Source organism: Phacochoerus africanus, chromosome 8, assembly GCF_016906955.1.
Source record: "Phacochoerus africanus isolate WHEZ1 chromosome 8, ROS_Pafr_v1, whole genome shotgun sequence".
NCBI classification, from domain to species: Eukaryota; Metazoa; Chordata; class Mammalia; order Artiodactyla; family Suidae; genus Phacochoerus; species Phacochoerus africanus.
In genome coordinates, this window is record NC_062551.1 from 137,060,447 (window position 1) to 137,073,065 (window position 12,619).

General features: G+C 41.3%; 1 protein-coding gene across 2 annotated transcripts in view; it reads right to left on the bottom strand.

Moving 5' to 3' along the window:
• Nucleotides 1–7,554, bottom strand: part of ACADM (acyl-CoA dehydrogenase medium chain) — a 35,547-nt gene extending 27,993 nt beyond the window's left edge. Inside the window, exons 1-2 of one of the 2 annotated variants that reach the window (XM_047788624.1) lie at nt 7,412–7,554; nt 3,065–3,152 (exon numbers count right to left, since the gene is read on the bottom strand). In XM_047788624.1, the coding sequence (XP_047644580.1) occupies nt 3,065–3,152; nt 7,412–7,441 (118 nt within the window). In that variant the 5' untranslated portion in view covers nt 7,442–7,554. The remainder of the gene's footprint in view (nt 1–3,064; nt 3,153–7,411) is intronic. The other variant, XM_047788625.1, reaches the window with a different exon arrangement.
• Between the last annotated feature and the right edge of the window lie 5,065 nt (nt 7,555–12,619).

Sequence of the window (12,619 nt, forward strand, 5' to 3'; positions counted from 1 at the left end):
TAAGGAAATGAAGTCAGTGTATAGAAATTTTTATTTGCAATGGAGACTTTAACCTTGATAACCAGACTACAATGCACTTTCAGACTAATCAAGATTTCACTGTACTATATGAATAAATCTATGTCAATACTAACACCAAATTGGCAGGTAACATTTCCAGTTTTACAAATGAGTAATATACATATAAATTATTTAAAAAATTGTTATTTATTACTAGTTCCAAAGCAGACTCATTAAATATTTACTAACAATGAAATGAAACCAATATGTATGACATGCCCTAAACTCAAGAATCAATGTAATCAGGGAAATAAGACATGACCAGTGACCAGAAAGCAATGAAACTTATTCCAAAATATCATATAAGAATATTAATACCATAATTTCAATTTTACTCCTTTAACCTCAGATAATTTATATTTATAAATTAGCACAAAGCAACTGGCAAAAGTGGTATGAACGGAGTTCCCGTCGTGGCGCAGTGGTTAACGAATCCGACTAGGAACCATGAGGTTGCGGGTTCGGTTCCCTGCCCTTGCTCAGTGGGTTAACAATCGGGCATTGCCGTGAGCTGTGGTGTAGGTTGCAGACGCGGCTCGGATCCCGCGTTGCTGTGGCTCTGGCGTAGGCCGGTGGCTACAGCTCCGATTCGACCCCTAGCCTGGGAACCTCCATATGCCGCGGGAGCGGCCCAAGAAATAGCAACAACAACAACAACAAAAAAGACAAAAAGACAAAAAAAAAGTGGTATGAAGGCTTCTCAAATTAATGAAGTGAATAGGGTGGATGGACCGAGAATAAAAGCCAATTACTACTGCATTTTTTCAAATCCACGCTTTTATAGTTTCATTGTGGTGGCATCCAACATCAAAGGATAGGTAAAAGGTAGAAGAAATATATAGGGCATTGCAGGCAAGAAAAATGAGAGCAAAGGCAGAAAGGCAAGAATGAGCAAGAAAAGATAAAGACAGAGTAATTAGGGATTTGTGAAATAAAATGTAAAAGACATTAGAAATTTGGTGTTCACCTGAACAGCCTAAGATCAAATCTCTCATTTTATAAACAAGCAAAAGCCAGACTGAGGAAATAATAGCCCCATAGTCTTACAATGAATTATCAGTAAAAGTATAGCGATTCAGTATAGTTTTTTACACATCACAATTTAACTTCTATTTTTTTTTTTGCCTTTTCTAGGGCTGCTCCCATGGCACATGGAGATTCCCAGGCTAGGGGTCTAATCGGAGCTGTATCCGATGGTCTACGCCACAGCCACAGCAACACCAGATCCAAGCTACGTCTGCAACCTACACCACAGCTCATGGCAACGCCGGATCCTTAACCCACTGAGCAAGGCCAGGGATCGAACCCACAACCTCCAGGTTCCAAGTCAGATTCGTTAACCATTGCGCCACAACTTTACTTCTAAACATGACTTTACTTTGAAAATTGGGGCCAGTTCATATCAAGATTATGGGTGAGTAAAGGGTAGGGAAGTTAGGGATCTATTACGTATTATCTGAGAACCTACTTTGATCCAGTCACTATGTGCTAGGACTCAATTTAATCTTGAAATAAATCTTGTACTGTAGCTATTAAGCCCTTTTTATAGTTAAAGAACCAGATACAAGTGGTCATAGCTGTTATCCCTATTCCTTTACTTGAGTTCCACAACCTCTCTTATAAACACATCTATCTCAACTTCTGTCACTCAGCAAACCACCAGATTTCTCCCACTAGTCTCTTACTGTTGAGCATGAATTTGTATGCAACAAACTGAAACTAAATAGCCATCATACTAAAGCCATGCAAAACATCTCAATGAGGAAATAAGAAGATCTAGTGTCCAAACCGCTTTTCTCACTTTGCTTAAAAATTTTCACTTAATCCTGTTTTTTTTGTTTGTTTGTTTGTTTTTAAACTTTATAGGGATCCTAACAGGGAATATTCCCCAGTGGCTCAGTGTTTAAGGATCTGGTGTTGTCACTAGGGTCATTGTTGTGGTGCGGGTTTGATTCCTGGCCCAGGAACTTCCGCATGCCACAGGTACAGCCAAAAACAGAAAACAAATAAATAAAAAAAAAGACACTGACAATCTTAAAATATAAAATAAAAGCAAAAAAATGATACCCTTATAGACTTTTGAGTTTGTTATTTCTATCTAGGTATGAGTTAATTATTTGGCTGCCTTTTAACTATTTTCTGAGACCAAGTGAACAGAGAAAAATTTTTTTTCCTCCTGCCCTCCACCCCATCTCTTGCTATGCCTATGGCACATGGAAGTTCTTATCCTGGGCCAGGGATTAAACCCAAGCCACAGCAGCAACCTGAGCCAGAGCAGTGACAACACCGGATCTTTAACCCACTGAGTCACAAGGGAATTACATAAATTAACTAGAGGAAAGGTAATAATTTTGAAGCAAGAAGCACTTTAGGAGGCAAAGGATGCTTAAGAAAGGAGTTATTTCTTTTCTTTCTTTCTTTCTTTCTTTCTTTCTTTCTTTTTTTTGCCTCGGGTCTTTATATTAGAGAGAAAAGAGGAAGGAAAATCTTATTCTTTTTTCCTTTTGACATCACATGGCTCCTTGAGCCCAAAACTGAGAACGACATATACTAACACCAAACTGCAGTTCAGATATGCTATGGCCAAAACAGGCTTTGGGTTATTAGCAAGCACTTAGCATTGTGGATCTAATAAATGTTTAAGAAATATTTGTTGCATTCATTTCTAAGTTGAAAACTATGCTTTTATAACTGTGAATTTGTTATTTATTTGGGGCTAGCTACCTAAGAAAAATGGCAAGAATATATATGTATGCTACTAATACGGATTTATGTATAGGGTATTACTCTGAAGAAAACATGAACAGGAAGAAGTATGTGACTAACTGAACAACCTGTAGCTGGTGATTGGATCTGTTCATTGACAGACATTACCAAGTTTGTTTACAAACATATACCAGACACATATAAAAAGCTGCACACATACACACATATATATAGTGTGTATATATATATATGCATATGAAACATAAGTTCAAAGTCAAAGGACAGGAAAAACATATACCAAAACTAAATCCTGATCCTGGTTCACACTGTGGGACAGCTTTTGTATGTTGTGATCTCCAGCCAAAATGAGAAAGACTTCTCAGTACCTGTAAAGAATTTTATTGCAATAAATTTGATAAATTAAACAACAATCAAGTGAGAAAATACTGATAATTACAAATAGAGCAACTTGAACCACATTCATGAACATAGTTTAAGTCATGACTTAAATGCTTTCAATGGTAATTTTATTTCTGTATTAAGCTAATTATCAGATATTTGAACGGATAAAGGAAAAAAAAATTTAAACCCAATGCAAATAAAACTAATTAGTAGTATTTGCACTACCAAAATGGAGTGTTTCTAAGAGAAGTAACACTCAGGGGTACTAGTAGACTTAGGACTACTATTCAAGAAATCTCCCCAACAAGCTCTAGGACACTTGTGATTGGGAAGCTGGGATAGGGAGCAACAACAGGCTGTTATTATACTATGTTTTAGAGTTGCCTAGTCCATCAACTTTTTTTGTTCTTGTTTTGTTTCTCTTGGGGCTGTATCTACAGTATATGGAAGTTGCCTGGCTAGGGACTGAATCTGAGCTGAAGCTGTGACCTACACCACAGCTGCAGCAACACTGGATCCTTAATCCACTGTACTGGGTTGGGGTCTGAACCAGTGCCTCCACAGAGACAAGCCAGATCATTAACCCACTGCACCACATTAAAGTTGATACCGTCCCTGTGAGCCTCCCAGGCATGCCTCTAGGAATCTTCTCCTTGGAGGATCCCATTTTCTAAGATATCTCACTTTAACAAAATAAATAAGCCAAAACCAAGTTCTACATGTTCTGCTGTTCTCTGTAAGTATTCTCAAAATATTCTAAGCCAGGAGTCAGCACACTATGGTACCAACCAGTTTTATAAATAAAATTTTACTGGAACACAGCCATACCATCTTGTCTATTTCTGCTTTCATAGCAGAGTTGTGAAACCATATGGTCCACAAAGCCAAAAACAGTTACTGTCCCTTTACAAAAAGTTTGTCAACTCTATTATAAACCATTAATATACTACTTGTCTTACTATCTGAAATATACTTATATTTCTTCAAAAACATAAAAATATGGTATCATTGCTTTGCAAGCCATTTTTATACCCTTAACAGTTCAAGGTACACAAAAAGTAACCACTTACATTTATTAAAGTTATCAAACTGGAAACCATACTGGAACTTTTGAGTAATTGTTTAAGAACAGCCAAAATTACACAATTTACACTTCAAGTATTTTTGATGAAACTATTTCTAGGCAATTCTAGTAAGCTAGACATTGAAAGAAAAGAGAAACTCAACAATATACTAAAAGACCAAGGACTGAACTTCCTTATGTTTTTCAAAAGCTGTGAAAAGAAACCATCCACTTTGATAGCTGTCTGTCAACTTCAGCTTGTAAAGAGAATCACCTACATTTAATGTGACAATATAGGAGTTCCCATTGTGGTGCAGTGGTTAACAAGTCCAACTAGGAACCATGAGGTTACGGGTTCGTTCCCTGCCCTTGCTCAGTGGGTTAACAATCCGGCGTTGCCGAGATCTATGGTGTGGGTTGCAGATGCGGCTCTAATTTCTTGTTGCTGTGGCTCTGTTGTAGGCTGGTGGCTACAGCTCTGATTAGACCCCTAGCCTTTGAAATCTCCATGTGCCACGGGAGCGGCCCTAGAAAAGACAAAAAGACAAAATAAATAAATAAATAAAATAAAGGGACAACATAGGAGTTCCTGTTGTGGCACAGTGGAAACAAATCTGACTAGGAACCATGAGGGTTTGATCCTTGGCCTCACTCAGTGGGTGAAAGGAATCAGGATTATTGCTCTGACATTTATATTAAGAGCTCATGCTATCAACCACTTTGCTGTAACAATCCTTCAATTTAGTATCCTAATTGGTTATTAGATTCCATAAAGAAAAAAAAAAATCCCAGGAAAAAGACCAAAAACTTGACTCTTCTAAATGTATGTTTAGATAGCACTGCATGAAAATTCTAAATTCACCAATACAGGTAAAATGGTGAGCTGAAAGACTTTAAATAAGGGATTATTACTGTATTTAAAATAATTTACAAAAAATTTCTATATGGTTTTTTTAGGAAAACATGTTACATTGAGTACAAAGGTTGCTAAAGCCAAGGGCAATTCCCAGAGACCTGCACTTAACTTCTTTCACAACCTGGAAAATGGGGCCAATATTGGGTAATTAATGAGATGATCAGGTTTTTTTTTTTTTTTTTTTTGGCTTTTTAGGGCTGCACCCGAAGCATATGGAGGTTCCCAGGCTAGGGGTCTGATTGGAGATACACCTGCCGGCCTACACCACAGCCACAGCAATGCCAGATCCAAGCCAAGACTGCGACCTACACCACAGCTCATGGCAACGCCGGATCGTTAACCCACTGAGCAAGGCCAGAGATAAAACCAGAAACCTCGTGGATTTGTTTCTGCTGAGCCACGACAGGGACTCCTAAAATCATTTTTTAAATCCCCCAATTTCTGCCTGGAGTTCTCATTGTGGCTCTGTGGTAACAAAGCTGACTAGAATCCATGAGGACTAGGGTAAGATCTCTGGCCTCACTCAGTGGGTTAAAGGATCCTACGTGGTGTAGGTTGCAGATGTGGCTCCTAGCCTGGGAACTTTCATATGCCTTGGGTGTGGCCCTAAAAAAAAAAAAAAAAAAAATCCCCCAATTTCTGCTGTCAGAGCCCATTAACTTATACAGCAATGACAAATACTGGACAACAGGCATTAGAATTATTCTAAACTCTAAAACTGCTACTATTTTGGTCGAGGACATAACTTTCTTAATTAAAATGAAGTTTAAGTGGCAGTCTTATGTGACTATATCAATAATATTTTTTGTTTGTTTTTGTTTTTGTCTTTTTGCCATTTCTTGGGCCGCTCCCGTGGCATATAGAGTTTCCCAGGCTAGGGGTCTAATCGGAGCTGTAGCTGCCAGCCTATGCCAGGGCCACAGCAACTCGGGATCCGAGCCGTGCCTGCAACCTACACCACAGCTCACGGCAACGCCGGATCATTAACCCACTGAACAAGGGCAGGGATCGAACCCGCAACCTCATGGTTCCTAGTCGGATTCGTTAACCACTGCGCCACGACGGGAACTCCTTTTTTTTTTGTTTTTTGTGGTTTTTTTTGGTTGTTTTTTTGTTTTTTTCTTTTTGCCATTTCTTATATCAATAATATTTAAGACAGCAAAATATATCTAGTAACTCAAACAATTTAAAGTCTGTGAGGGAGTTCCCATTGTGGCTCAGTGGTAATGAACCCCACCAGTATCCATGAGGAAAGGACAAGAGCTCAAACCCTGGCCTTTGCTCAGTGGGTTATTGATCTGACGATTCCGTGAGCTGTAGTGAAGACACAGCTGGGATCCAGTGTTGCAGCTCTAATTCAACCCCAGCCTAGGAACTTCCATATGCCTCCGGGTAAAAGAAGCCAACCCCCCTCCCCCAAAAAAACAGGAGACAACACTAGGACATACAAAAAGCTTTAAGAAAAATTCTGCTGTAGGATTTTCTTTTCTTTAAAAAAAAAATGTTTTTTGGCTGCTCCTGCTGCACAGAGAGGGCCAGGCATCAACCTTCCCCTCAGTAGTGACAACACTGAATCCTTAACTCACTAGGCTACCAGGGAACTCCCTCCCCCCTTTTTGTAAAGGCACACAATGTGGAAGCGTTCCTCTCCTTACAAAACCAAAAGTGTTATTAACCATATTAAATATCCTGAAGGGCAGCTGCTCCATTTTCCTTTTCCCCGTGACTTGGCAGACACCCAAGATTCAAGTTCATCTACGTTGTGCACTTTCCAGTATACATCAATTGCAGAATGAAATTTATGACTTCCTTCCTAGGCTGGAGATAGCCGGTAGAGAATTTTCTCCGAGATATACTCTAGTTCGGCAAAAACTGGGTGTAATTCTGTAATTCCCCGCCCAATTCGGAGATAGATGTACTTCGGTGTAGGATGGGAAATCTTTGGAAGGATCTCAGCCCAGAGAAAGAAAACGGATATTCTGAAAAGTGGACGCCGCCTACATAGAGAGCAGGTGCCGAGGGGATAGAGTTAAGAGCGAAAACCCCAGAAGTATTCAGTCCCACAATGAGAGGAAAGGTGGGCGCGAAAGCCAGGCGAGGGCCTGTAATCCCAGCCGCTGCCCGGGATTGGGTAAGGAGAGCCAAGGCGCCCGGGAAGCAGAATCTCCCCCCACCCCGACCGCACCTATTTTCGGTCCAGGTCCCCCTCACCAAACATCGCAACCTCCATTCCCCACCCCGCCGAGCCCTGCCCTTCCTCTCACCCTGCAGCTTCGCCTCAACATCGCTGCCATGCCGCCAACCGGTCCGGTGACTCAATCTCTAAACCACCCTCTGGGTCAAGACCGCTTAAATTTGGTCGCATGACTCATCCGGCCCCGCCCACCCGCACCCAGGTCTGGGGCGGGAGGGGGCGGGGCCAGCGAAGAAGGTCTTTGAAAGGGACGTGGAAGACGGAGCCCACTGAGTGTGCGGGAATTAGCTGAACGCTCGCTCTTGGCCTCGCCTACGCCGTGCGCGCCATCTTGGGAAGGGGTCTGGCGCGCTTCTGGGGCCTGACTCTTCCGCAGAGGTGGTTCCTGAAGAGGCCCCGCTCCCCACTAGGCCTTTGAGTTCAGACTGCGCGCCCTCTTGGGGAGAAGCGGAGGCTGCCAGCGGTGCGGAGATGGAACCGCGAGGGGGAGGAAGCGGCGGAGGCGAGGATTAAGAGGGGGCCGGTAGGCTGGTGAAGAATCTGGGTCAGAGGGCAGTGATCAGGATCCTGGCGCAAAGACAGCCCCCGGGCTTTCGAACTTGACTTTTTACTCAGAGCTGTCTCTGTGATCGTTTCTGCTTTAAGAGCCAAAAGTTCACATTGCTGGACTCAAGGCGAAGACTGTTCTGTGCTTAAAATTTAAACAGTGGGAATCAATCACTTAAGTAAATTTGATTTTACAAATAGTCCTAGGGCTGTCTATTACTGTTTACGTGTGTGGGTGTGGAGAAAGTTTTTGGAAACAAGGGTGCAAGATGAAGCCTATCTAAAAGCTCCTGGCTTAGCGAGTTGGAAATAAATGCTTGAAGAATTCTATTTAAAGTCGCTCTCCCAGTTAGACCCTGAGTTCTGAGATAACTGTGATGTTACAAAGCCAGGGGATTTGTAAAGGTGTCCAGGCTTGGATGTCTGTTTGTGAAAACTAATGGAAGCCAAGTGTAAATGAAGAGTATTAGCGTTTTCCAGAATTCCCACAACTTTTTATTTTTATTGCTTCCATCCTAATTTACACTCTCATCCCTCCCCCCTAAATCTTGTTACTAACAACTCTTGCTTGTAAAGACTGTCTCAAAATAAATCTAAGTAAGGTGTTCACTTTCTATATACTGTTATTGTACCCCTCTACCAGAACCTTACACTTTGTCTTCCGGAAATTTATGATGTATTTATTTGGACTGGGACAAGGCAGACTGTTAAATGCTAAATTAAAAGTACCGGAGAGGAGCTCCCTTTGTGGCACAGCGGAAATGAATCTGACTAGTATCCATGAGGATGTATGTTCAATCCCAGGCCTCGCTCAGTGGGTGGGAGATCCTGCTGTGCTGTGAGTTGTAGTGTGGGTCAAAGACTAAGCTCGGATCCCACGTGACTGTGGCATAGCCTGGCAGTTGCAGTGCTGATTTGACCCCTAGCCTGGGACCTTCCTTGTGCTGCCTAGGTGCAATCCTTGGAAAAAAAAAAAAAAAAGTACCAGAAAAACTTGGAAAAGTGATAAGTCAGTTTGTCCTGGACTCTACAAGAAAAGCCCTCAAAGAGGTAGGTAAAGCATAAAATGGACTGTTTGAAATGGATTGGATTTGGCTACGCATGTCTTCTTTTTTTCCAGTTTCTTATTCTGAACGTTTTAAGCACAGAAAAAATGAACAGAAACTACAAAGTCACACATATGCCCATCACTAAATTTAAAAGTTATTATCTGTCATGTTTTATTTATATATTTGTGTGTACATGTGTATGTGTTTGGTGGTAGTTTTTGTTTGTCAGAACCATAAATTGGGAGTTCTCACTGTGGCTCAGTGGAAACAAATCTGACCAGTATCCATGAGGATGTATGTTTGATCCCTGGCCTTGCTCCTTGGGTTAAGGAGCCTGTGTTGCTGTGGCTGTGGTGTAGGCTAGCAGCTGCAGCTTCGATTCGACCCCTGGCATGGGAACCTCCATATGCTGTGGGTGTGGCCCTAAAAAGACAAAGGAAAAACAAAACAAAACCATAAATTGTAGTCATTAAGGCACTTGATGTCTGCATACTTTTGCTATATATCTCCCATGAGAGGACATTGTCCTTCACAATCACGAAACCTGTATTACACTTGAGAAAATTAACAATTATTTTTAATGTAATATTCAGTCAATACTTAGATTTCCCTTGTCTACAAAAAGGCTTTTTTTTTTTTTTTTTTTTAATTCCCAGATGGAAGTTCCCAGGCCAGGGATTGAATCCGAACTCTGTGACCTGTACCACAGTTGCTGCAAAGTAGGATCATTTAACCCAGTGCCCTAGCCAAGGATTGAACCTGTGCCTCTGAAGGGACCTGAGCCCCTGGAGTCAGATTCTTAACCCACTGCACCACAGTGGGAACTCCTGCAAAATGACTTTTGTATGTTTGTTTTAGGACTAGGATCCTATTAATGATTGCTTGTTGCAGTTAGGTTTTAACTTTATTCAATCTCTTTTAACCAAAAACTCTTAATCTAATTCTTTTGCTTCTCCCCCAATAATCTTGATGTTTTTTCTTTAGGAAACCAAGCCAGTTATCCTGAAGAATGCCCTAATTTTGAATTAATCTGTATTTATTTCTGTTTCTAGAGCTTGTACTTCATAAACTGCTAGTTACTAGAGGCTTAAATATTTCAGATTAAACATATTTGGCAAGGATACTTTTTTTTTTTTAATCTTTTTAGGGCTGCACCTGCGGTATATGGAAATTCCCAAGCTAAGGGTCAAATCAGAGCTGTAGCTGCTGGCCAACACCACAACCACAGCAATGCCAGATCTGAGCCATGTCTGTGACTTACACCATACCTCTTGGCAATGCAGGATCCCTGACCGACTGATCAAGGCCAGGGATCGAATGTGTGTCCTCATGGACTAGTCAGATTCGTTTCCACTGGGCCACAACAGGAACTCTAGTGATACTTTTTAGGTTGTACCGTGTAATCCATACTGTATCACGTTAGGAGGTGTTTAATGTCTGGTTGTCTCATTATTAGTGGTAATAAGTTTGATCATTTGATTAAAGTGCTGACAGTTACTTCTTTTTGAAAAGATATATATAATTTTTCTTTTTAGGGCTGCGCCTGTGGCATATGGAATTTCCCAAGCTAAGGGTTACATTGGATCTGTAGCTGCCAGCCACTGCTTGAGGCAATGCTGGATCCTTCAACTCTGGATCCTTAACCCATTGAAGCGAGGCCAGGGATCGAATTCTTATCCTCATGGATACTAGTTTAGTTCTTAACCCACTGAGCCACAATAGGTACTCCTAATAAAGGTATTTTTTTTCCCCTTTGCAATTAAGCTTGAGAATAATGTTATCTAGCCCAAGTTCATGTGCCTGAGGCACAATGAGGACTCATCAAAACATTGGAGTTTGGAGCAGAGAAGGATTTATTGCAGAACTGAGCAAGGAAAACAGGTGGCTCATGCTCAAAAGCCCTGAACTCCCCTATGGTTTGGGGGGAAGGGTTTTTATAGGCAAAATTTGAGGGGAGGTCTGCAGGATGTGTGGTCTTCCTCTGACTGGTTGCTGGTGAGGTAGCAGGGCAGCATTTCAGGAATCTCAATCATCAGCCTTCTGGTTCCAACCAATCTGGGGTCTGTGTGCTTGTGCTCAACCTAATGTTACCATCCTTCACCTGAGTAGGGTACTTAGTTCCTGTAGAAGAACTCAGAGATGTGTATCATATTGTTACATATATCCCTTGAGAAGGAACCAGGACCCTGCTCCATCTCTGCACTATTTTTTCGTTTCATTTCATTTCTTTTCTTTTCTTAGGGCCACACCTTTGGCACATGGAAGTTCCAGGTTAGGGACTGCCAGCCACCACAGCTCATGGCAGTGTCAGATCTTTAACCCAGTGAGTGAGGCCAGGGATCCAACCTGCATCCTCATGGATGCTAGTCAGATTCTTTTCCACTGAGCCACGACGGAAACTCCATTTTTATTTTATTGTTTTCTTTTTAGGGCCACACCTGGAAGTTCCTGGGCTAGGCGTCAAATTGGGGCTGCAGCTGTTAGCCTACACCACAGCCATGGCAAAACTGGACCACAGCCATACCTGTGACTGCACCTTGTGGCAGCATCAGATACTTAACCCACTGAGTGAGGTCAGGGATTGAACCTGCATTATCATGGATACTATGTCGGATTCTTTTTTTTTTTTTTTGCTTTTTAGGGCAACACTCAAGGCATATGGAAGTTCCCAGGCTAGGGGTCGATTCGGACTTATAGCTGCTGGCCACAGCCACAGCCACAGCAACTCGGGATCAGAGCCATGTCTGCAATCTATACCACAGCTCATGGCAACACCAGATCCTTAACCCACTGAGCAAGGCCAGGGAGCAAACACGAAACCTCATGGTTACTAATCGGATTCATTTCTGCTGATCCACGAAGGGAACTCCCTATTTTTTCTCTTTTAATGATGTTTTTTGATGAAAAAACTTTTAATTTTTATGAAGTCCAATTTATCTGTTTTTCTTTTGTTGCTTGTGCTTTTGTTATATCTAAGAAGGTTTTGCCTAACCCAAGATCATGAAAATTTACTCTAATATTTTCTAAGACCTTATTTACATATAGGTCTGTTATCCATTTTGAGTTAATTTTTGTGTACAGGGTGTAATAGAAGCCTAACTTCACTGTTTTGAATGTGGGTATCCAGTTGTTACAGTGTCACACATTGCATATCTAATCTAAAGGAAAAGTGTTTGCAATTTTCAAAATTTGAATCTATGATACCTGATATTATTTGAAAAGTCTTCTGGAGCCAATTGTTTGGTGACTTAATTGAAGATCTTTTCCTTTTTGTAAAATACCTTTTTAATTTTTAGTTTTTTCCTCAAAACTTTCTAACCTAATTTCCATGACTTAAATAATTATTCATTTATTATCTCTACATATAATTTTTTTTTTTGTATTTTTGAGGCCATACCTGAGGCATATGAAGTTCCCATGCTAGGGGTTGAATTATAGCTACAACTGCCAGCCTGCACCACAGCCACAGGAATGTGGGATATGAGCTGTGCCTGCACCTTATACCACAGCCCATGGCAATGCCAGATCCCAGACCCACTGAGCGAGGCCAGGAATGGAAGTGGGTTCATGGATTCTAGTCCAATTTGTTTCTGCTGCAGCACAACTGGAACTCCCTCTCCTGGTTCTTAAATCCTCATATTGGTTGATGATCCTGAGTTTTATTTGGCAGTGTATAACAGGTA